The 25567-nt window shown below is 33.6% G+C and overlaps 3 protein-coding genes across 3 annotated transcripts; 2 read left to right on the top strand and 1 right to left on the bottom strand.

Annotated features, from left to right (window-relative positions):
• Positions 1-573: 573 nt before the first annotated feature.
• Positions 574-8690, top strand: LOC127083616 (protein EXECUTER 2, chloroplastic). Its single transcript, XM_051023930.1, has 12 exons — positions 574-736; positions 3753-4057; positions 4172-4288; positions 4364-4429; positions 5339-5445; positions 5544-5625; positions 5992-6672; positions 6754-6886; positions 6978-7147; positions 7271-7345; positions 8000-8092; positions 8215-8690. Exons 2-12 carry the CDS (start codon positions 3782-3784, stop codon positions 8314-8316), a joined length of 1902 nt encoding a protein of 633 aa, XP_050879887.1. The 5' UTR covers positions 574-736; positions 3753-3781; the 3' UTR covers positions 8317-8690.
• A 1096-nt stretch (positions 8691-9786) lies between these two features.
• Positions 9787-11579, top strand: LOC127083617 (CASP-like protein 4A3). Its single transcript, XM_051023931.1, has 3 exons — positions 9787-10670; positions 10987-11122; positions 11207-11579. Exons 1-3 carry the CDS (start codon positions 10162-10164, stop codon positions 11402-11404), a joined length of 843 nt encoding a protein of 280 aa, XP_050879888.1. The 5' UTR covers positions 9787-10161; the 3' UTR covers positions 11405-11579.
• Positions 11580-22116: 10537 nt separating this feature from the next.
• On the bottom strand, positions 22117-22662 carry LOC127080053 (uncharacterized). Its single transcript, XM_051020385.1, has 2 exons — positions 22597-22662; positions 22117-22476 (listed from the first exon to the last, which is right to left on the bottom strand). Exons 1-2 carry the CDS (start codon positions 22660-22662, stop codon positions 22117-22119), a joined length of 426 nt encoding a protein of 141 aa, XP_050876342.1.
• Positions 22663-25567: the final 2905 nt, after the last annotated feature.

Here is a 25567-nt window from a genome sequence, read left to right on the forward strand (position 1 = left end):
TTTACTTTTTTTTTAATATCGAGAAGGGTGTTACTATAAAAAAGTTATTTATCTTCCAATAACGAAACCAAAAACTTCTTGTCTGATTACATTAAGTTTCAAACAAGTTTATCTAATAAAGTAGTATTTTAGAAACGAGTCAAACGAATTCCTAAACTACCCGACCTTCTATACTTCATAATCTTGTTTCAACCAACAATTTACATAGATTCCCATATCTTACCATGTCAAACAAAACTCCTAGCAACTCTACCCAAAAGTCTCACAAACATATTGAGAAAATCAACACATTTATATTTTATAATCAGATAAAGAAAAAAGATCCACCTTTTCAAGAAGTAATTTTTGACCTACCTTATCATAGATTCTTAAGAAATCCTAATTTCTTTATCATTTGCATTTCATTTTAAATCTCAAATATTTTCCTAATTGGATAGTAAATCTGACACTAACAAAGCGGTCAATTTTAAAAATAAAAGCTTATCTAAACTCATTTTAAGACAAGTAAAAAAAAAATCTAAAAAAATAGCAATGAATTGTGTTTAAGAAATTTTGACTTCCCAAAGAATATCACATCAACCATAAAACATAATCGATTTATTTGCTTATTTGCTTATTTTTTATTTGTTTTATCCCCGTGCCAACATAAAACTTATCCCAACACAACAGCATAGCACAAACACCACAACAATCTTGTGTCAATCTTCTTCAAACTCCATCTTCGTCTTCTCCAAACCTTGCGACCAAGTGAAAAGACAATTTCATACTTCGCTAGAGGCCTTTGGATATTTCATGTGATTTGAGTATAATCTCTCTGGAGATCCTAGCGTGATGACCGCGACATCGACATTGTTTCCTTCACTTACGATGAACGATAATGACGTCACAAGAGACCCACATGTGTAGACATCAATAAGCTACTCAAACATTGTAATTCTTGTAGAGTTGTTGTCATCAAGGAGTTGCTAGTTGTTGTTAAACTAAACAAATCTACAAGGTCTTCCTATGTTCACGCAAGAACATAATTTGATAACTCTTCTGAAGCTAGCCAAATAGAGTCACAAGAGAGTCATAATAGGTGACTTTTTTACTTCAAGATTTTAGTCTACCCTTTTTGTTTTGAAGTATCCTCTTATTATAATAGTTATCCCACCCTAATATGAGACACGATAAGTAGGGACAACTTGAATTCCATTCAATGGCCATTAAGGTCCAATATTGGGTAAGTATGGAATTTGAAGGACATGTTTAAAGAAGCCGATGTTTTGATGATAAACACCCATAAAACATGTCTGGAACATCTCGACTATGGGTGACTTATACGCCTTCTCATGGTATACCTTAACTTTGGACGACTTATATGACCTTTCCCGGTGTCTTTCATCCCCGAGGTAGCCTATAGGCGCCAATACTCACTGAAGGTCCAAAGTCGTGTTGCACTTAGATATGATCCAACATGCTTATGCCTTTCCACAAATTTTTGGGATATACAATCTCAAAGTTTCATCTTAAGTACACATCTAAAACATGATAAAGTATGTACCTTGTAATTCGTGTCACTACTCAATCATATAAAAAAAGATAATAAAAATTGATAGAATGATTAATGTATCCCATTTTTCTTGATTGCATGAGATAAAAAAGAAAAACAAAAGGACAAAGACATGTGTCCTAATAAATAATACTCCTATAACATCTGCTAATAGTGCCGAAGAAAGATAAGACAACTGCTTATACATCATCACAAGAGATTCCCTTTAATTAACATCTAATTTTGACAATTTTTTTTGTAGAAGAGTTTCCTTCTACATATGTCACAATTTTTTATCAGATGACTTCTAATTAGTTTCAAAAGGTTAGCATGATGAAATCTCAATACTTTTTCCGTCACTAACTGGACGGACATTGAGGGAGTTAGAAAATCACATGATTTTCTTGAAGCATGCATCCCAACAAAGAGTAATTCTCGTTAACAATGCTTACATCTCTACATGTAGAATATTTGACAATACCATACTACCATAATAAATAAAGTGGAATTAACCATCCAAGTTGCGCATCTAACCACCATAATCCGTTTGTCTCAGGGTTGTTAATGCATTGTCACAAATACTTAGAACTCATTGCCACCATTTTTCCAACACACTTCACTTGGAAGTCACAAAGAATAAGAGAAATTTGAGTTATCAAATGCTTATTGTGACATGTGATGCTATAAAAAACTCAAGCAATTGTAGACGTAGCAGTTGATTATGTTTCTTAAAAAAGTGTATTTTTTATGCACCACAAGATCAACATAATTAAATGAGCTGCGTTACCTCCCTCCCTCAGTAATTATATTTAGCATAAAATTTAATAATTTCACATTATCAATTTGATAAAATCTTATAGGGATATCTAAAAACCACACCACACCAAATAGTCATAACTAGTGAGTAATAGTTTCAACATTTCCAAAACGATAAGAACATATGTGAGAAATACTAATATTTTGATGTTATAAGATAAACTTGGTTAGAAGAGAGTTATGCCAAATCTGCCGAATGAGAAATTGAATGCTTATTACATAAGGTAACTTCCCTATCCAATTCTAGTAAATCATAATCATGATGCATAAATGACATCCAATAAAACTCGCTTATGATAATATATTCACCATTAATATTTTTACTTCACAACCAATAAAACTCACTTATGATAATATATTCACCATTAACGAAAGTTTAATACAATCTCAATCAAAGTAGTAACTTATGGGGAAATTGAAGATTTAAGTCTGCAATGATATTTTTACCATCAACTCATAGGTCCTTGGTCTTGAACCCCTTGATTGAGAAGAGATGTCTTAGATGTTCTAAAAAAATATGATGTTTTAACAATCATGATTGAAAGCAAACATTGATATCTCTATCTCTTGTATTATAAATGATATCATATTTCAACACATCAAGAACTTTGAGAATGAATTTCCATATAGGCAAGTCAGTTTTATTTTTTTTTAATATTGAGAAAGGTGTTACTATAAAAAAGTTATTTATCTTCCAATAACGAAACCAAAAACTTCTTGTCTGATTACATTAAGTTTCAAACAAGTTTATCTAATAAAATAGTATTTTAGAAACGAATCAAACGAATCCCTAAACTACCTACCCTTCTATGCTTCATAATCTTGTTTCAACCAACAATTTAGATAGATTCTTATATCTTACCGTGTCAAAAAAACTCTTCGCAACTCTATCCAAAAATCTCACAAACATCTTGAGAAAATCAGCACATTTATATTTTATAATCAAATAAAAAAATAAGAATGGACTAGAACAAGAGTCAAACAACCTTGTTCAAAAGATCCACCTTTTCAAGAAGTAATTTTTGACCTATCTTTTCATAGATTCTTAAGAAATCCTATTTTCTTTTTCATTTGCATTTCATTTTAAATCTCAAATATTTTTCTAATTGGATAGTAAATCTGACACTAACGAAGTGGTCAACTTTAAAAATAAAAGCTTATCTAAACTCATTTTAAGACGAGTAAAAAAAATTTCTAAAAAATAGCAATGAATTGCGTTTAAGAAGATTTTGACTTCCCAAAGAATATCACATCAACCATAAAACATAATCGATTTATTTGCTTATTTTTTATTTGTTTTATCCCCGTGCCAACAGAAAACTTATCCCAACACAGCAGCATAGCACAAACACCACAGCAATCTTGTGTCAATCTTCTTCAAACTCCATCTTCGTCTTCTCCAAACCTTGCAAGTAACGAACCCCAATCACGCTCATGGCTTCCTTGGGTGTATCCCAAGCCATCTTTTTCTCCAACACCGCTCCAACTACAACCCCTTCTCGGTTCAGTCTCTACCCAAACAAACCACCGTCCTTTCCTCTTCAAACCAACCCCTCAATTTCAATTTTCCCCAGAAGAAACCGCACCCCTCACTTTTTCCGTTGCACCCCCAATTCCACCAACGATACTTCTCTTATCTGGGATTGGAATCGATGGTGTCGCCATTTCTCTGATATTGAACAGGCTGAAAGCTTCGCCTCTCTTCTCAAGGTAACCAATTTCATCTTTCTTCTTATTCAAACCCTTTTTTTTTCAATTGACAATTTTAGAGACCGAATTGAAGGTTTACTCTTGCTCATATGATTGCTATTATGTATAATTCAGTTTCAACTTGAGGATGCTGTTGAGAAAGAAGAGTTTCAAGAAGCGGCCAAGTTAAAGAGGGCTATAGAAGAAGCGACATCCAAGGACAGTGTTGCTGAGATTATGTCTCAGTTGAAGGTAAGAACAGGTTTTGTCTTAGTGTCTTAATTTTCCTACTTATGGTTTGTTCAGTGATGATCTTGTATGTTGCAGAATGCCATCCACGATGAGCGCTACCACGATGCTTCGAGATTATGCAAATACACTGGAAGTGGATTGGTACCTTTCTTTGTTGCTAATTTGTGGTTGCTTTATTCAAAAGCATGCATTTCTCTTGCATTTTTTTGATTCACACACACACACACACACACTAGTGTATCTTGTGAGAAATGAAGAGAGAAATTACGATAATTAGATCGAAATGAATGGTTCAAATTATATGGTTTATTATAAATTTTGCATGATCTTGTCTCATATTGAATTTAAGATCGGTTAAGAATTGTAATTAGGGATTTAATATGAACTATTAATTTTATCATATTGTTGTACTTAATTGTTATTATTTCATGATAACAATAACTTCTCACCCTCACACATACACATGATTAGTTGGGAAAATCTCACAATAATAGTAATAGTAATAATAATAATAATAGCTATATTAATAATAAAAATACACAGTTGAACACAAAGTTTAACATGGCTTGCTAAATGTTCCTGCGTTCATTGGAGAAAGACAACTGAGATTAAAGTATTTCTTGATTTGGCTGTATTCTTGGATTGTATTTATAAAAAAATGAAATGGCACATATGCGTTACAACTCACGACCAATAACTTAACATTACAGTTTGGGGTTGGGGAAATAATAGAGAGTTAAATGTATGTTTTGAAATTTTTTGGGTATAGCGTGGAAGGGGAAACTGGAAATCATCTAAAAACTCTTTCTTCACTTGCTAAGATTGGAGAAGGTATTATATAATCTGAAAGTGACTCCAAATTAAGACACTTTAAAAGAGATGATGTACTAGGTTGTGAAATAATGTTGTTGTTGGGGGAAAAGATGCAAGTGGTGGTTATGATTTATGAGTATTGATTTCGGTACTAATGCCCTTAGGCCTTAGCATCTTTTGTGAATTGTGAATCACATGCCTTTAATGCCTAATGACCGTTTTGACCTTTACATGCAGGTGGGTTGGTGGGTAGGATACTCAAAAAATTCAGAGGACCCATTTGGTAGAATAGTACGTATAAGTCCTAGTATGGGTAGGTTTGTCGGCAAGAGTTACAGTCCAAGGTACGATCTTTCTAGTTTCTTCTTTTCGCTCTAGTGATTGATGTTTCTTCTTTTCGCTCTAGTGATTGGGGATCAATGCTTTTTTCTGTTTGCTACAGGCAGTTGCTCACATCATCTACCGGAACACCATTATTTGAAATTTATGTGGTAAAAAATGCTGACGACACATATGATATGCAGGTAATATATTCAAAGTTTCCAGCTAAACTATGCTTGTTTGTTTATGACTTAATGATCCATTGGGGTGAAAGAGAGTCTTAGTTCAAATGTATGTTTGTGGATCATGGGTGATTTTGAATTTATTTCAATCTAAATGAAGAAACTTTTTCATGGGTCATGATCTGAATATAAAATGAATTATGGAATGGAAACATCATTTTTTTCCGGAAGAACATGAGCTTTTGATTGAAGTTTTAAGATTTCTCAGTTAGCATGACATTTGTGAAAGTCTTTTGCCTTTGATATATCTACCTGATTCTGAATAATTGACTTTATATGTATGCGTAATAATGCTTATGATGATGTCTACATGGCAACACTTAATAGGTAGTGTATTTGGGAAGATCCAAAGGAAAGTCTACAAGTAATCCTCCATCTATACCTGTTAAAAGCCCGTCCAAACCTGAGGTTGAGAATTTGTCTTCAGTTGAGGTGGAGGAACCTGAAGAGAAGTTAGAAGAGAGAAACGATGAGAAAAACAGTAACACTGAGGCGCCAACTGAAGAGGGCATTAAAAGAAGTATCTTAGATTTTCTGAAAGAAAAAATTCCAGGGTTGAAAGTCAAAGTTATTAATGTTACTGTTGAAAAGGAAGCTAGAGAGGGTAGTGATTCTATTAAACAAATCATGGAGGATGATGGTAATAAAACAAACTCCACTGAGAATTCTGAAGGGGAAGTTAACAACCTGGACGAACCTGATGAGGTCACTCTAGAAGGTGATATTGATGCCTCAGAAGAAGAAAAAGATTTAGATATGAAGCTTTTTCTTGGTGGGATTGTACACAACAATGAAGATAATGCTGCTAAGGAATTTATACGTCTTCCCGCGGAAATAAAGAATATGGAAAGAGAGTCTTTCCTCTTACATATACCTAGGAGAAATCTCGACAATGATAGAAAAGAGGATAAAGTTCGCAATATCAAAGTGACAGCACAAGGAATTTCAGAACTTATGTATTCTGATGTTGCTAAGGCATTTTTGGGTTCTGATAAAGTCTCTTCTAAGGTGAGATTGAATAGTTTAATTATTATTTAAAAGTTGTTTTTATTTATTTTATTAAAATGACTAATGTCTCGCATGACTTAGGTTCCCAAAAGCATGCGAGAAATTGTCAAACTTGCTTTTAGCCAAGCACAGAAAAATAATAGATTATCTGAAGATACATATTTTAGCCGGATTACAAGTTCCGGTTCTGTAGGGGATTCTGATCCTTTTGATGGTGAGTTGGTTTATTCTCTTGTGTTGATTATATTATTTGAAATTTATGCAGAAAGTAGCTCAAAGAATTTATTTTTCTGATTAAAATGCAGGACTCTATGTTGGTGCATTTGGCTCTTATGGTATTGAAATAGTGCAATTGAAGCGAAAATTTGGACATTGGAATGATGCGGACGACGAAAACAACACTTCCGATATCAAATTTTTTGAATATGTTGAGGCAGTGAAATTGACTGGGGATTTTAATGTTCCTGCAGGCGAGGTTGATTTATGCTCTTTTGAATCTCTGGAATATTCTTTTACTTTATTTATTTATTTATATGCTTCTATTGAGTTTATATGTGAGCATGGTAGGATAATCAAAATCTTACATTATGGCGTGTAGGTGACATTCCGTGCTAAAATTGGCAAAGTCAATCGCAATGCCAACCGTGGACTGTATCCTGATGAATTAGGAGTGGTAAATTACTAAATACATATTCACATGGTTTTATGCTCATTTTCAATTTCCCTTTCAACTCATCATGCTGGAGCTGTTTTTCTAAACAATTTGTTATGATATAACATCGCATCTGCTGTCATTCGTAGCTATGCCTATGTGTGCACTATTTTTTCTTTAGTGTTCAAATAAATGCGAAAAAATTGGGTTGGATCTCTATATTACAGCTTTGGAAAAAGCTATTCCACCGACAGTTAGTTTTGTTAGAGATATATAATGGAAAAACAAATCATGTGTGTCAAAACAATTTAAGCTTTCCGGATAGTTCAGTCACGATAGTTCATGATATGATATCAAAGCTTTTTTGACCAAATGATCTAAAGTTCAATCCTTGCCACCTTCATTCTTCTTTTGAAAAGTTAAATGCTAGCACATGTTAGGTAGACTTGTGTGCATGTTTGCCGAAGTCATTCACGTATCTTCACCTATACAACTTAACCTTTAGATATGGCTCATCAGTCATGATTGTATCAAGTGACATCATCATTCACAATATATAAGAAATTGTAATAGTAATTAACTGCAAACAAATTTAAGCTTTTTTCCATTAGTTTCCTCATGATTTTTCTGAAAAATATACAACTAATCTTAAATTCTGCACTCATTTACAAACAGAATGCAAGTTATAAAGGCCAGGGGAGAATAGCAGACTTTGGTTTCCGGAATTCAAAATGGGTTGAGGGGGAATTGCTTCAACTTAATGGCAAGGTAAATTAGTGGTCAAAGTTACCTTTTCTCTCTCAATATACAAGCAGGATTTTTGGTATCAATCAACAAACCAGTTTTTGTATGTAAAATTTATGTTGACATTAATGCTGTGCTGTGTTTAGGGCATGGGACCTCACATAAAAGGTGCAGATCTTGGTTTCCTTTATGTTGTGCCCGACCAAAGCTTTCTTGTACTATTCAACCGGTTGAAACTACCTGAGTAAGCCACAAAACCCTTCCAGTTTCTTTCCTCCATGAAAATCCGTTGGAATATAGTGATGAGAGTATGTTAGTTTTCTTCATTGAGCGATGATTTTAATTACTCAGACACGCAGGTACTTGTAATTTTTCTAGCCTCTCAATGCCTTTTAAGAGTTAATTTTTGGTTGTTTCCTTACTCAATCTCTTTAATACCATCTTATGTATATATAAATTTTGCTGATTGACAAAATAGTGTAGTAGGAACTATAGAAAGACCTTCAAGGATCCTTTATGTTCATTATGGATATGGCTCTGTGCCTTCTTTCTTGTTGGTGGAAAGTCTCATGTATTCTGCTTGCATCAAAGGAAGCCAATAGTAATTAAAGTTTTATTTTTACTGACAAGTGTTAGTAAGTTAGAAGTTATGTTAGTTTTTAGAGTTTGAACTCTGGAACTTCTTAACACTCTTTTCGTTTTTGTTATTCATCAACCAAGCTATCCGCGTGGGATCGATAGTTGATAATAAAGAGTTGCATACCTATGGTAATTTGGTCACATAAGAAAGATAATAGTAAGTTCTATTCTTTGTGAATTTTATGAAGAAGAATGAATGTGGTTAAGGTATTGGTAGCTCAAAAAAGTGACTCAAAATAGATCCTATATAAACCTATGATAATGCTTTTGGTGGCGTGGAAAGAGATGAAAAGTTTCTTGTGAGAAAATTAAGAGCTCAATTATTTAGCATTAGCATGAATGAAGGATGAACCTTTATGGTCGACACTAAGTTAAAGTCTGAAACACTGAAACACTTTAAGTCTTTATTGAACTAAAGGTAATCCACTCTCAAAAGTAATAAGATATTCATCCATTGAAAAAGCTTGCTTAGGTAATTGGACCTACTTTATTTTTCTTCTATTATTTGCAAGATGCTATCAACTTAAAATTCATACTGAAAAAATAACATAATATTGGTTTGCATAATTTAAATTTCTTTCACGTTTTTCATCAAGCAACTTGTTTTTTTTTATTATAGAAAATAAGAGCACTTTGATGGTTCTTAACTTCATTTATTGGACCTTACACCATCAATTTAAAGAAAAATTTCAATAAGCATTTTGATTGAGTATGTACTCACATTCAACTAAATCCAAAAATATCTAAAGATTTTTCTGTATAATATTGAAAGAATTTAATGAGTAAGATTTCATAAATAGATATAAACGTGTATGAATAAAGTGGAATGGAATATGAAGAAATCGATTATATTCAATTCTTCATTTTTCATTCTTCAATTTCAATTTTAAGTGTATGTGATAGAATGAATTAATTTGTCTATTCTGTTTTGTCAAATATACAAATTTATGTAGGAAGAAAGTGAAGTAGGCATTTGATAAAAGGGATTTCTGAATGCATCCTTTGATTTACTAAAATATTTTTTAGAGATGTATTTTTGAATGCACTCTATACACAAACAACTCATTCATTTTTTAACTATATTCTAATTTTATGATTAAATTTAGTCAGAAAATTTATTTTCAAATATAAAATGAGCATCCCTCTAAAGAATGACCCTATGAATAAGAGGTTCCGAATATTAAATTGCATTCCACCGATGAAATAAAAAATCCCCTTTGATAGAATGAACGTGTCATGCTTTTTATTACAGTAAAATTAGAAACCAAACTAAAGCCCACACACGCTCCACTTTATTTTCTTTTTCCTTTTCCCACCCACTCGCCCAATCAAACTTACAAACTTTTTCTTTTCTTTTTCTAATTTTAATCTTCTTCCTCTTCTTTTTTTCTTCCACTTTCGTTTTTCAAAATTAGCAAAAGCCAAGGAAAAGGAACTTGAAGCGAAAACCGAGAATGGCAACAACAACAACTGCCCCAGCCATGAAAAAATCATGGTCGAGGGGCTCCGACTCAACTCAGTTCGAATCTCCGGCACGTTTCTGCTCTCCCTTACGATGGGATGCAACAGACTCACCGGAATACCGATCACCTGAAAACTCACCCGGAAAGATGGTAGAAAACTCAATGGCAGTAATTACCGTCGACAAGCCAAAACATATTTCACAAGAGAAACTCCCTGACCAACGGAAGCTACCGCCGGAGAATACCGTTGCGGTGTTCACCCGATCAGAGAGAGAGGAGCCTCAGCGGCAGGCGACGAAAGTGGAGACTGCAGAAAAAGGTGGGGAGCGGAGACCGAAGCCGGCTCCGATAAGCTCTACGGCGGAGGAGGTTACGAGAAAGGCGGGGTTAGGGTTCCGGCTATGCGAGGTGGTGGTGTGTCTGATTTCGTTTTCCGTTATGGCTGCAAATAAGACGCAAGGTTGGAGTGGGGACTCTTATGATCGTTATAAAGAATACAGGTATTCATTCATTCATTTATTTCCGTGGTTAATTTTGTTCATTAATTTCCATGGTTAATTTAGTTAGAAATTTACTGTTTCTTGCTGAAATTTACACTATTAGACTCATTTAAAAATAATGGATTAGAACTATTTAGTATTTATAAAAAAATTATAAATAAATTAATATTAAATATAAATAAGGCATTAAATAATTTAATTATGTTAGATATCAAACCAAACTTCAATACACCAAAGTCTAAAAGATACTATATTGAAGTGTTCAAAATATGGTAACTACAATGGTGATGGTAAAGGCTAGTTGTATGTATTGCAGGTATTGTTTATCAATGAATGTTATCGGATTTGCATACTCAGGGTTACAAGCTTGTGATCTAGCCTTTCAACTAGTCACAGGAAAACACATGATCAGTCACCACCTTCGCCACCATTTCCAGTTCTTCATGGATCAGGCATGTCATACAGAACTCACTCCAAAAGCCAAACTATTACTATTATTTTCTTCAAATTTGTACTGACACAAAATTGATATGTAGGTTGTGGCATATCTTCTGATATCAGCATCATCCTCTGCAGCCACAAGGGTGGATGATTGGCAATCAAATTGGGGGAAAGATGAGTTCACTGAGATGGCTACTGTTTCAGTTGGAATGTCATTTCTGGCTTTTGTTGCATTTGCTATGAGCTCACTCATCTCTGGTTACATCCTATGTAACGGCCGTAACTCCATGTAAATTTCCATTTTTTTCCTTAGTTTCTTTTTTCACTCTGATGATAGACTTGAACTGTGTGTATATATATAGTTTCAGTATGTTGTTCATCTTAAGAAGAGGGTGAAGAACAAAATTTCCCTGTCTTGTTTCCATTCAAAATTTCAATGTCACTTTTTAAAAGCTTTGTTATCTGTCACAGTTTTTGGTCTATACGAGTTGCTAGTAATACTCTTACACCCTTTTCAATACTCTCTCTAACAATTTACTTTTAACATGACAAAATCATTTCTTTCTGAGAAAAAGAACCATTCCAAGATAAAGAGGTTAAACAGATTTGCAATTTCATTACACATACTACATACCTTTTTCAACCAAAGTTAAATGCTTAAGAATTGACATCAAAACAGTTAGTTATAAATTTATAATAAACAGAAATATGGGCAAGTGAGTTAACTTTCATCGATATAATGTAACAAATGCATGGAGGTGTTCTTAGACTTTGAAAAACTTTTTTTTGAAAGAACTATACAGCAGAACTAATTGGGCCCATACATTCATTCATTGTACCTCAAAGCTCCTTATGCTCTTAAATGGTGATTTGTGGGAGATTTTTTCTTTTAAATTTTACATAAAAAAGTGCAAAACAACAAATTTTGACGTTAATTGACGTGTATGATACAATGTTGATTTACGGTTTTGAAAAATTGTCACTGAAGAAATTATTGGGTCGAGTCGCGGACAACCATTTTCTTTAAGACGTTTCCTGACATTGTTCAAAATTGTGCAAAACAGTCACTCAACCACAACGCTTCCAGGATTAAACAGGCTAGTTATATACTGCATGATTACTACTTGCACGATTGGTAATCAGTCTAGAAATACATCATTTGATGGTACAAAGACCATTCGAATATGATATAAATACTACTCATGGTATCTGGTATAAAGACCGGTCCCAATAATTTGTCAAACGAGGAGAAATTCAAATAATTCTCCAAAGAGAATCCAATAATAGTCATTTGGCCACTCAAAATGATTTCTTAAACATAGAGAAATTCAAGTAATTCTATAAAAAGAATCAAACAATAATACTTGATAATTTCTCAACTCAAATGGGGAGAAATAAAAATAATTCTCTAAAGGAAACTCAAGAAAGTATTCAGAAAATTTAACAAATAGAAAGAAAGAGGGATAAGTTGGCGCTTCGATAATTCATAAAGTGCAGAGTTATAAGAGTGAGGAAGGAAAAACTCAATAGAAGTTTTTGGTGCGTTTTAGAATGAAAGAAGTGATTTCCTTATATAATAAAGTAAACTAACCAAAATTTCTAATCTAAAAAATGTGAGACAGGAAATTTTTCATCTAAGACACAAACACACTTATTTTTTCTAATAATGTGGGACTTAAGAAACTATTTCAAATTCATCTCCAAATTGAAATATTGACATGTTCCAACAATCCCCCACTTGAATTTAAAAAAATGTTTCAGAAGTAACGTCAAACATTTTTAAGATTGTATAAACAGAGGTGTCTCCGACATGAACCTTTGCGTAACAAGTAGATTTCGATTCAATAAGAGTGACACAATTATCTTGAACTCTATCTCAGACATCAAACCCACACACAACCTTTTCTTAAAGTGTATTTTAAAATCTCGTGCTTGAAGACTCTGCATGTGTATCCCAGTTTAGTGAAGGCTCTAGAAATTATTCCTCGAAATTTCATAGAACTGACCTTAGTTTCACAATCACACAGACGAGTCTATCAAGAGTACTCCAGTAGCTAGGTAGTCCCTCATACATAATATAGTTCTCATTAAGAGTTTATATTATCTCATCCTTTTTTTCCCTCCAGGATTCATGCTTCTCTTATTTATACTAGCATGATCACCTCATAATATTACTCACAACTTGTTATTACCCATTGAACCTATTTCTTGGGATCTCCAATCTATTAGGTCAGATTACCATCATGAGTAATTCATTTCTCTTAGGCATTAGTCCCATCTTCTTGGATGTATTATGGACTTTCTCTCTAGCTAATCCTTTTGTCAAAGGATCTGCTAAATTTCATCATTGTGTACATGATCTACTCTTATAGCTCCTTTAAAGATACAATCTCTAACAATGTTGTGCTTCCTCCTTATTTGATGTCACTTACCATTATACTATCAATTCTTAATTTTTGCAAAGTAGTGGTACTATTGTAGTGGATCAACACAACTGCCATATGTTTTTCCCATAAAAGGATCATAAATAGCAAGCATCTTAAGGAATTTGCTTCTTCACTAGCACACGCTAATGTCATCATTTCAGAATCCATTGTGGACTGAGCCAAAATAGTATGTTTCTTTGATTTTCAAGATATAACTCCTCTAACTATACCGAATATATAGCCACTCGTTGCTATCATTTGATAAGGTGTTGCAATCTACATCGCTGTATCTTTCAAGTAGAGCAGGAAATTTTTGAAAATGTAAACCCAGATTCACGGTCCTCTTAAGGTATCACATGACCCTCTCATGGATTGCTAATTCCCATTGTCCGGTCTACTTGTAAACCTGCACAACAATTCTACGAAAAACGCAATGAAGGGTCTAGTACAATCAATGACATATCTAATTATGCCAATGATGCTTGCATACTCGTTTTGATGCTTCTTATCACAGAGATGTGATTCAATTAACTCCCCCACTATTTCTAGATTTGAAAGGAAATTTATCTTCATAGAATTCAACATCATTTGATTCTATGATCACTTTAACATTTAGGTCATACCACCTATATGCTTTATTGTTTGCTGCATACCCAATGAAAACATATTCAAAGGATCTACTAATGAGTTTAATTCGCTTCGAATCCGAAATTCAGACATAACTTAAACAACCTCAAGTTCTAAAGTAAGACAAGTTTGATTGTCTTTTCTTCAATGTCTCATAAGTAGAGATCTTATTTTTAGACTTAGGAACTCTATTTAGGACATAGAAAACAATCAATAAAATTTCCCCCACCAATGAGATGCAACACCAAAACTCAACATAATATCAACAACTAATTCAATAAGTGTTCTATTCTTTCTTTCTTCTTTACCATTTATTTCAAGAGAATATTGTGCATTTGTTTCATGTACAATTCCATGTTGTTTATAAAATTCATTAAATAAACCAGAATCATATTCAGTTTCCCTATCACTACAAAGTTTCTCAATCTTCTTACTAATTGATTTTCAATTTCATTCACAAAATTCTTAAACATAACAATTCACAAAAATATAATTCATAGTAATTATGTACAAATCTACCCTAATAGACTGGCTAAACCCTGTCTTATTAAGAACAAAACCAGAAACAAGATTCTTTATAATCTTAGGAGTATTCATGAAATCTTTCAAGATTAAATTTCTTTATAATGGTTTAGGCAACTCCCAACCTTATTCGTGTATGTTTTGAAAATTGAACGATGATAACAGGCATGACGAGATGAGCCAATGCCTAACCACCAATCATTAGATTCACTAACCATGTTAATTTGAGTGATTAAAGCAATAAATTGTCCATCAGTCAGGCTAACTTGTGCATTACGGGCAACACAAGATTTAAGCCTGATCTTACATTTCTTAATCATATGACCTAGTTTCCTAAATTGAAGCAAAAGAAAACACCAATGTCATTTCCTTATGGTTGTGGTTGTTTCATATCGACTTGAGTAATTGACCCCCTTGAAGGGTTCTCATTGTTAATTCAGTTCACAACACTGTGATTTTGATTCTTTTAATCATTTTTCAAATGACTTCAGAACTACACCAAATTTCTTTTTGTTGTTTGAAACAACCAGTATTTTTTATTTTTGATCATGTCTTTGTGATTCTTATTCAATTCGAAGGTGAATAATCAAACTCTCAATTAAAAATAATTTTGTTTTATGGCGAAACAAATTCTTTTTGAAACTTTCAAACTAGGGGCAATTTGTCAATAATAAAAAATAATTTAAAATTGTTCATCTAAAGACATACCTTCGTTAATGATCTCATAAACAATCTTTTGAAGTTTATAACATTTGACCTCCACAAACCTGTCATTTATACCATATGATACTTTAGATAGCGGCTAACAACATACTTTTTTCTCCAACTTCTTCGGCATCATACTTCTTTTTCAGAGTCTCCCAATCCAATTTTGCAGTATCACAACTTTTGCAATAATCATCCGGATCATCTGTGAGTCCATTCAAAATTTAATTGTGTAGAGATAATCATTCTCTTTCTATGAGGTGATATCTTTCGCAAGCTGTAAATTATTCGTTTTAATTAGTGCATGAGATTTAGTTTCAACACTATTAAATGTTCCATCTAAATCCACATATTTCTTACCGTTAATTGCTCGGTTGATCCAGAAGGAACAATAAGAATATCATCAGTCAAAACGATGACAATCTTTTTTAAGGCTAAGAATAATCGCAAATTTTGTTGCCAACGTTTGAAGTGGCTTCCTTCAAACTTGGACGGTTTGTCAGAGACAATAACCGCAGAAGTACTGATAACTTCTTTGGTATCTATGGCAGTTCAAAACGTCTTAAAATTATTGATTTACAATTTTGAAAAAATTTCACTGAAGAAATTACCGGGTCGAGTCGCAGACTAGGTCGCTCTCTTTAAGTCGTTTCACAACACTATCCAAAATTGTGCAACGCAGTTACTCAACTGCAACGCCTCCAAGATAAAATAACTCGGTTCTATACTGTATGATTACTACTTGCACGATAGATAATCAATCTAGAAATACACCCTCTGATGGTACAAAAACTATTCGAATATGGTATAAATACCACTCATAGTATTTGGTATAAAGACCGGTCATAATGATTTTTCAAACGAGGAGAAATTCATATAATTCTCCAAAGAGAATTCAATATGGTCATTTGACCACTAAAAATGATTTCTCAAACATTGTGAAATTCAAGTAATTCTTCAAAGAGAATCTAAATATAATACTTGTAATTTCTCAACTCAAATGAGGAGAAATTAAAATAATTATCTAGAGAGAATTTAAGAAAGTACTCGGAAAATTCAACAAGTAGAAAGAAAGAGGAAAAATCATTGATTGACAATTTAAAAGACGCATAGTTATGATATGAGAGTAAGGAAGGAAAATTTCAATAGAAATTTTTAGTGTGTTTTGGAATGAAACAAATGATTTTCTTATATAATGAAGTAAGCGTAGCCAAATTTTATAATCTAAACAATGTGAGACTAATGAAAATTTTCAACTAACTCACAAACATACTTTATTTTGTTTAACAATATGGAACTTAAGGAACTTTTTCAATTTCATATCCCTATTGCAGCATTGACATGTTCCAACATATAATTATTTGTTAAAAAATTTAGTCAAAAAATAATTGAAAGGATCATACATGAAACATATCAAAATAAGTTTTAGTTAAAAATTAGTTTAAATATTTTTTTCATTAGATTTTATTTTAAGTTTTTTTATATTTTAATTATAAATTTTTCCGATAATAAAATTTCAAAAAACTCATCTAAATTCAAAATAATTTTTGAATAACTTTCTCATAAAAATTAATTTAAAGGTATTTTCTTTTTAAAATGACGTGATTTTGATTATGCTTTAATTTATATTTATGTTAGTGGATGTTTAATAAGTTTTAATTTTTTCTATTTAAAAAAATTTATAACATTATTTTCAAAAATGTAAAAAAAAATTGATTTATTTTAAAACTAAAATGAACGAGTTCAATATATAAAATTAGTTATAAATAGTACGATATTTATACAAAATTAACCGTCTTTTATAATTTTGTACTCTAAGAGTAATTTTTTTTTTACTCTAACTCATAATCTTTGAATTGAATCTAATCTAATGATTAATTAAGTAAAAAAATAATTTAACCATTAGAGCTCGTGAGCAACATTCTTCCAATCAATTTTTCAAGAAACAACAATGCCTCTACTTCAATATTACAAATCCCAACTCAATCCACTTACTACATTAAACATTTTTCATCCTCATCAACACTTTTTTGAGTAAGTTTTCCATTTAACTTTTATTTTGATTTTTGATTATATATATATATATATATATATATATATATATATATATATATATATATATATATAAAATGCATGGACAAACCCTTCCTCTTCTCCTTCTTCATTTTACATACTTTTTACATACCTCCATTGGAGCTCGTGAACAACATTCTTCCAATCAATTTTTCAAGAAACAACAATGCCTCTACTTCAATATTACAAATCCCAACTCAATCCACTTACTACATTAAACATTTTTCATCCTCATCAACACTTTTTTGAGTAAGTTTTCCATTTAACTTTTATTTTGATTTTTGATTAATGTATTAGGTAAAATAATTAGTTTTAAATGCATTAGGTAGTAGTCACATTCGAAATAGGTAACTGTTAGAGACATGCATTAAGATTTGATTGCATTTTGGGTTGTTAGGGCAAGACTAGTGACCGTTTATGCCATTGTTGCAAACACGAGCTTTTTCGGAGATGCATCTCCAAATTGTATCCTTGTTGGTTTTCGAAGATGCATATCCGAAAATGTCTTGGATGCAAACGATGTCCTTTTCTCGTATTTTTCAGAAAAATGTCTGCAAACAACGATGACAAAATGAAACTCGACCGTGAAACCCAACATGTGTCCGTTCGACGTGAGGGGGCTAGACTTCCGAATGAGAAGGCCAAAGTTAGGCGGGGAACCATCCTTAGGCCTTTTGACGGGGAAACATCGACTTCTAGGAGCCTCATGTCACATTGGCAATCTTCATAGGGGCACGTCTCCCAGGCACATGATGATGTCCCTCCACTTGTAGACCCTTACCTAGGAGGGCCCTCTAACACCTCCTTATTGATATAATATAGAGATTGTGTTTCTGGGCATGTCTGAGCCGAATAGGTATATTTGTTAATGGTTGTTACTTATATGTTTTAAATAAATTCCCTGCGACTAATATTTTTTTAAAACATGAGTGCGAATGTTTGAAGTTTGTTAACCATAATAAAAAGATTCATCTTTATCAGTCTTAGGCTGAATGGTTACTAAGTGTCATTTGATACTCCAGTCTTGTCGATCTGTGTTTCTCCGGGTACAAGACCATTAGTCATGGCACACAAGGGGCTTTTGCTGAAAGATGGCATAAAGAAAACTCATCTTTCCACTTTCCCACTGGCGAGATGACGATTACACTAGATGACGCCGCTTTCCTTTTACACCTTCCCATCATGGATAAGTTACTTGATCATTCCAGGATCAAATGTGATGAAGCCCAAGAGATGATGGTCATTTATTTGGGAGCTGGGCCGATGGATACGCTGATGCAGTGTGAGAGCACCAGAGGCGCTCATGCCAAATTTTCATACTTGAAGAAAATTTATGGAGAATACTTGGAGTTGGCCAAAGAAGTCGACGACGATGATCTATAGGTTACTTACCACCAGAACTGTGCTTTGAGGTGTTACCTCCTACTCTTGGTTGGCACGCCCATGTTTGTGGACAAAAGTGAAATCTACGTTTATGTGGCGTACCTTAAGTAATTAACCGATTTGTCAGCCATTCACGATGGAACTAGGGGCCGCCTATTTGGTATACCTGTACTCTAAGATGAGCGAATGTTCCTCTTGGATGGCAAAGCAAATGACAGGCTCCTGCACCTTGCTGACGGTAATTTTCATAGCTACTAATAATTTTAAAAGCACTTATTTTTCTTACACTTGTTACTATTTTTTTTCTTATTCATTTTCAGGGATGAAGCCTATCTCACTTTCATCGCATACACGAGTTTGATCATGTGTTAGACTATACTGAGGATTGACTACGTGCTTGCATATATTTCTCGCACAGAGAGAATGATGTTGTACGACCGATTCATGTGTATATTGACCAAACTCAACATCATGACATCGACTGGACACTATACACCACTCATCGGGACATTGTTCCCTTATACCCCATTTCATTTTACTCTGGATGGCTTCCATGTAGATGGAATATGACGTCCAGGTATTTGCTGGAGCGACGTGTAACACCCCCCAAACTACTACTACTTAAATACAACATACAATGGCATAATCAGAGTAAATTAAAGCATGCATACACGAGGGCATCACATTTACTTCTTATAGAAACAACACATGCCATGGTCACATACAAGTAACACATATTATAAATCAAAACCAAATAACCAACATGCAAACTCACACAGCGGAATAACATCTCTCTTCATAAATGGTAAATAGTGATGATTCCCATAAATCATCTACCATAAAATATCGTTTTGGGCTCTAAGGCCACTCAATATCAAAACCAATATATCCAAATAATAAGATAAAAGAGAGCACAAAAATATCTCTCAACATCAAAACAAATACAAATAATCCCATAAACCTAACTGTTACATGACCAGAGCACTATAGACTACCTAGTCAAAACACAACAAGAACTAGCCTCTGAATCTAATCCTTGTGCGAAGCACCACTATCTCCGGTACCTGAGCGATGTCGTAATAGAACATCATTCCAACAGAAGGGTGATAACTCAAATCATTATAGAAAAACATAATAATATGAAATGTATAACAAACATACATATATTATTAGAATTCATCACGCTTCATACAAACATGCATCATATCATCTTATTAAAGAATCACATGTTTACCATCATACGACATGGCTGAAGAATCCACAAGTATTCATTTATATATACTAAACGATGTACAAAAGTCATATTTCACAACATATCGATTTCATGTGCATATTATCATCCATCATCATTTACAAATCATCATCAAATATGTATACAACTTTCACATGATTCCATAATGTATACAAGTCACCATTTCATCACATATATCACAAATATGCACACATATCACATCAACAACACATCAACAATTCATATCAAATGGATCACCTAAAATCCACGTATATGCATATCTACCAAAATCATATCCACACAATCATATCACATAATCACACAAACAACAATTCCAACCGACACGTGCGACTCAATGTGTGACTCAATGCAATATGCATGAGGATCCCATCCGTTATCATTTCTGGCTTGCCGAGCGTCTCTCAAATAGACTAGATAACCACCTCTAAAGCTCGATTCAACCTTAAGCTTTCAAACCCCATTCGGCGTTAGGTTTGGGACAAGCAAATAATCTACGCGAGATTATCCAACATTGCCTCTTTCATAGTCTCATGCTAGTGTAAGTGTGCAATAACAACAAGACTCGTGCAATTAAGACGATCGTAACCCCTTAATCATACATAAGCATACCACATCCAACATTTTCACAACATACACCTAACGTGACTTCAATCCCAAACAATACATCAAATAACATTCATCATCTCATCACAACACATTAACATAAAACAAACAAGCCAATTCATGTTATTCATCAAATTCACCAATTCACATCATCACATACATAATTTCAAGTTTTATGTTTCTTCACAAAATCCATCTAAAACCATCCAATACACGCCAAACAATAGAAAACATGTCATTCACATTCATCACACATACAACATACATCCATATTAGGATTCTTTTAATAAAATATTAATCTACTGTTATCAAAATGAATATCATGTTATACATAATATTCTTAGCTTCGTAACGGTTCAAACGGCACCTCAAACGGAGTTACGGTTCAAAAGTTATTGAATTTACAAGTTTTTCAAAATGCTGTCAAAACCAGAAAATTTGCTGTTGCGAAAATGCTGTCAAAAACGAGAAAAACTGCTGTTGCGAAAATGCTTCTGTCCAGCACGAATTTTCATCATAAAACCACATTAATCCATCATTTTTCATGAAATAAATAGTTATACAATATATATATATATATATATATATATATATATATATATATATATATATATATATATATATATATATATATATATATATATATATATATATATATATATATATATATATATATATATATATATATATATATATAGCAACTATTAGGATCATATAAACAAGATTCTAAGCTCCACTAACTTTCACCAAAATCTCAAATCAACCATTTTCAAGTGAAACTCAACCATGCAATTATACACCAAATCATGTTCTATACACATACCCATTCATGTAATTCAATACAGAAACATCATAGCATAACATAAACATCAATTTCATGGATTAAAACATAAACACATGTTAGGGTTTCTCAAAAATCAAAATCCCCAAATCCTAAGTTCATGATATCTAACCCACATACATTACATACATTATGTTTACCCATAACCACTTGAAATCCCACCCTTACCTTAGTATAGATGAAATCTCTAGGTCATTCTTCTTCTAGTTTCCTCTTCTCCTCTTTCTCTTCTCTTCTCTTCTATTCTCCCTCCTTCTCTTGTTTTACAAAACTAACTCTAATCTCTAAAATCCTTACTATCTTTTTAACTCATAATGGGCTTAACCCACTTATCCACCTATTTTAATTAATTAGGCCCATTACTAGACAATTGCTATTTCTACTTATAAAATTCAATTATTCAAATAACACATATATTCAAATAATTTAAATAATCACCAGAACACGTATTTAATTAATTATCACCCCAAAGAATGATTAATTAAAATAAACACCTAATAAATAAATACCGAAATTAAATCGGGGTGTTACAACTCTCCCCCACTTGAAATATTTTCGTCCTCGAAAATCACCTCAAGCAAACAACTCGGGATATGAATCCCTCATCTGACTCTCAAGCTCCCACGTCACATTTCCACCAATCGGTCCTCCCCAAACGACTTTCACCAAAGCGATCTCTTTACTACGAAGTTGTTTCACCTCTCTATCTTCTATCCGCATAGGTAATGTCTCCACGGTTAAATTATCTCTAACCTTAACATCATCTAATTGGACAACATGCGAAGGATCCATAATATATCTCCTTAATTGAGACATGTGAAACACATCATGGAGATTAGCAAGTGACGGCGGCAACATAATCCGATAAGCCACATCACCTACTTTCTTGGAAATCTGATACAGACCAATAAGACGCGGCGTCAACTTACGCGACTTCAATACTATGCCAACACCCGTTACCAGAGTAACTCTTAAAAACACATGATCATCTACCTCAAACTCAAGCGCTTTCCTTCTCTTGTCATGGTAACTCTTCTGACGACTCTAAGAAACCTTCATCTTCTCTCTGATAATCTTAATCTTATCAGTAGTATATTGAACTATCTCAGGTCCAACCATAACACTCTCTCCAGATTCGTACCAACACAAAGGCGTCCTACACCTTCTACCATACAAAGCTTCAAACGAAGCCATACCAATACTCGAATGAAAACTATTGTTGTAGGTAAACTCAATCAAAGGAAAATAACTATCCCAATCACCTCACTGTTCCAAAACACAAGCTCTCAAAAGATCCTCAGGCGATTGAATCATCCTCTCAGTCTGACCATCTGTCTGCGGATGATAAGCAGAACTCAAACACAACTTTGTACCCAAAGCACGTTGCAAACCTTCCCAAAATCTCGAAGTGAACCTCGCATCCCTATCTGACACAATGCTAGAGAGAATACCATGCAAACTGGCAATTTTCTCAATATACAACTTTGCAAGCCTCTCCATAAGATAATCCCTTCTAATCGGAATAAAGTGAGCAGATTTCGTCAACCTGTCCATAATAACCCAATAGCTTCACAATTACTCGGAGTCCTAGGTAAACCAGAAACAAAATCCATAGAAATACTATCCCATTTCAATTCAGGAATAGATAACGGTTGTAACAAACCAGGCGGCTTCTGATGCTCAGTCTTCGATTTTTGACAAATCAAACACGAATACACACATTCCGTAATCTCTTTCTTCATACCAGGCCACCAAAACAATTTCCTCAAATCTCGATACATCTTAGTAGCACCATAATGAATACTCAAACCACTATGATATCCTTCATCAAGAATCCTCTTTCTCAAATCTGAAACATCGGGAACACAAACTCTATCATGACACCTCATGATACCATTCTCATCAATCCGAAAATCACCACCTTTACCTTGATTGATCAACGTCAATCGATCTACCAAAACCCAATTAGATTTCTGACCTTCTCGAATCTCATCCAAAATTCCACTAGTAAGCTTCAACATACCAAGCTTCACTCCAAAAGAAGTCTCTTCGCAAACCAAACTCATATCTCGAAATTGTTCAAGCAAATCCAATTCTCGCACCATCAACATTGACATATGCAAAGATTTCCTACTCAAAGCGTCGGCTATAACATTCGCTTTGCCAGGATGGTAATTCAAACCAAAATCACAATCCTTCAAGAATTCCAACCATCTCCTTTGCCTCATATTCAACTCTTTCTGATCGAACAAATACTTCAAACTCTTGTGATCACTAAACACATCGAATCTCGACCCAAACAAATAATGTCTCAAAATCTTCAAAACAAACACAACAACAACTAATTCTAAATCATGAGTCGGATAATTTCTCTCATGCACTTTGAGTTGCCTTGAAGCATAAGCTACAACTTGTTGATTCTGCATTAACACACCTCATAAACCCATCAAAGAAGCATCATAATACACAACAAATGGTTCTGATAGATTCAGTAAAATCAAAACAGGAGTAATAGTCAATATCCTCTTCATCTCTTGAAAACTAGCTTCACACCGTGCAGTCCAAATCAAAGCTTGACCTTTCCTAGTCAACTGTGTTAACGGCAAAGATAACTTATAAAAGCCTTCAATAAAATTTCGATAATAACTTGACAAACCAAGAAAACTACGAACCTCAGACGCAAATTTTGGAGCTTCCCATTGAGATATAACCTTAATCTTAGAAGGATCAACCGAAATACCACCACTAGAGATCACATGACCAAGGAAACTCACTTCCTTCAACCAAAACTCGCACTTCGAAAATTTAGCAAACAACTGTTTCTCTTTCAATACAGATAAAACAATCCTCAAATGCTCAGCATGATCCTCTTCACTCTTCGAATAGATCAATATCATCGATAAACACAACAACAAACTTATCGAGATATTTATGAAAATTCCGATTCATGTACTCCATAAATACACCAGGTGCATTCGTCACACCGAAAGGCATCACCGAATACTCATAGTGTCCATACCTTGTTCTAAAAGCTGTTTTCTGAATATCTTCACCTTTCACACGGATCTGATGATACCCATACCTCAAATCAACCTTGCTAAACACACAAGCACCAACCAAGTGATCCATCAAATCATCAATCCTCGGAAGCGGATACTTATTCTTGATAGTAACCTTATTCAATTGTCTGTAATCCACACACAACCTCATAATACCTTCTTTCTTCTTAACTAACAAGACAGGTGCACCCCACGTTGACACACTCAGACGAATAAACCTCTTATCAAGAAAATCCTCTAGTTGACTCTTGAACTCTTTCAACTCAGATGGTGACATCCGATACGGAGCCATCGATACCAGACTAGTACCAGGAATCAAATTAATCGTGAACTCAACTTCATGTTCAGGTGGCAAATCGCTAACCTCATCAGGAAACACTTCAGGAAAATCACGAACAACTGGAAATTCACCCATTGTTCCATTTTCACTAAGCTTCAAACTTGCCACCAACATAAACACTTCAACACCATCTTGCACAAATTCATTCAGTTATTGAGTAGACAAGAATAAATCACCTTCCTTCTCTGGCTCAAGAAAAAGAATAACTTTCGCAAAACAATTGATATAGACATGGTTAGCCCTCAACCAATCCATTCCTAAAATAACATCAAGTTGACTCAATGGAAGACACACTAAATCAACTTAAAAATCTTTATCACAAATATTCAACGGACATTTCAAACAAACAAATGAAGTAGTCACTGAACCCATAGCCGAAGTATCAATAACCATGCTTCCGCGCATAACAGATAATTCAAGATTCAATCTCTTAGCACAATCCAAAGAAATAAAAGAATGCATCACACCGGTATCAATAATAGCAATCAAAGGCATATTATTAATAAAACACGTACCTCGAATCAATCTCTCCTCAACAGAAGTATCAACACCGGACAATGCAAACACTTTTCCTTTGGCTTTCTCCTTCTTAGGCTTGTTGCACTTGGTACTAATGTGCCCTTGC

This window comes from Lathyrus oleraceus, chromosome 5 (assembly GCF_024323335.1).
Source record: "Lathyrus oleraceus cultivar Zhongwan6 chromosome 5, CAAS_Psat_ZW6_1.0, whole genome shotgun sequence".
NCBI lineage: Eukaryota > Viridiplantae > Streptophyta > Magnoliopsida > Fabales > Fabaceae > Lathyrus > Lathyrus oleraceus.

Coding starts and splice junctions, on each gene's coding strand:
- LOC127083616 (XM_051023930.1), top strand. CDS start 3,782: ATGGCTTCCTTGGGTGTATCCCAAGCCATCTTTTTCTCCAACACCGCT. Junction 5,446..5,543: donor GGCAAGAGTTACAGTCCAAG/GTACGATCTTTC, acceptor TGTTTGCTACAG/GCAGTTGCTCACATCATCTA. Junction 7,346..7,999: donor ATCCTGATGAATTAGGAGTG/GTAAATTACTAA, acceptor ATTTACAAACAG/AATGCAAGTTATAAAGGCCA.
- LOC127083617 (XM_051023931.1), top strand. CDS start 10,162: ATGGCAACAACAACAACTGCCCCAGCCATGAAAAAATCATGGTCGAGG. Junction 10,671..10,986: donor GATCGTTATAAAGAATACAG/GTATTCATTCAT, acceptor TATGTATTGCAG/GTATTGTTTATCAATGAATG. Junction 11,123..11,206: donor TCCAGTTCTTCATGGATCAG/GCATGTCATACA, acceptor ATTGATATGTAG/GTTGTGGCATATCTTCTGAT.
- LOC127080053 (XM_051020385.1), bottom strand. CDS start 22,662: ATGGTTGGACCTGAGATAGTTCAATATACTACTGATAAGATTAAGATT. Junction 22,477..22,596: donor TTATCAGAGAGAAGATGAAG/GTTTCTTAGAGT, acceptor ATAGTATTGAAG/TCGCGTAAGTTGACGCCGCG.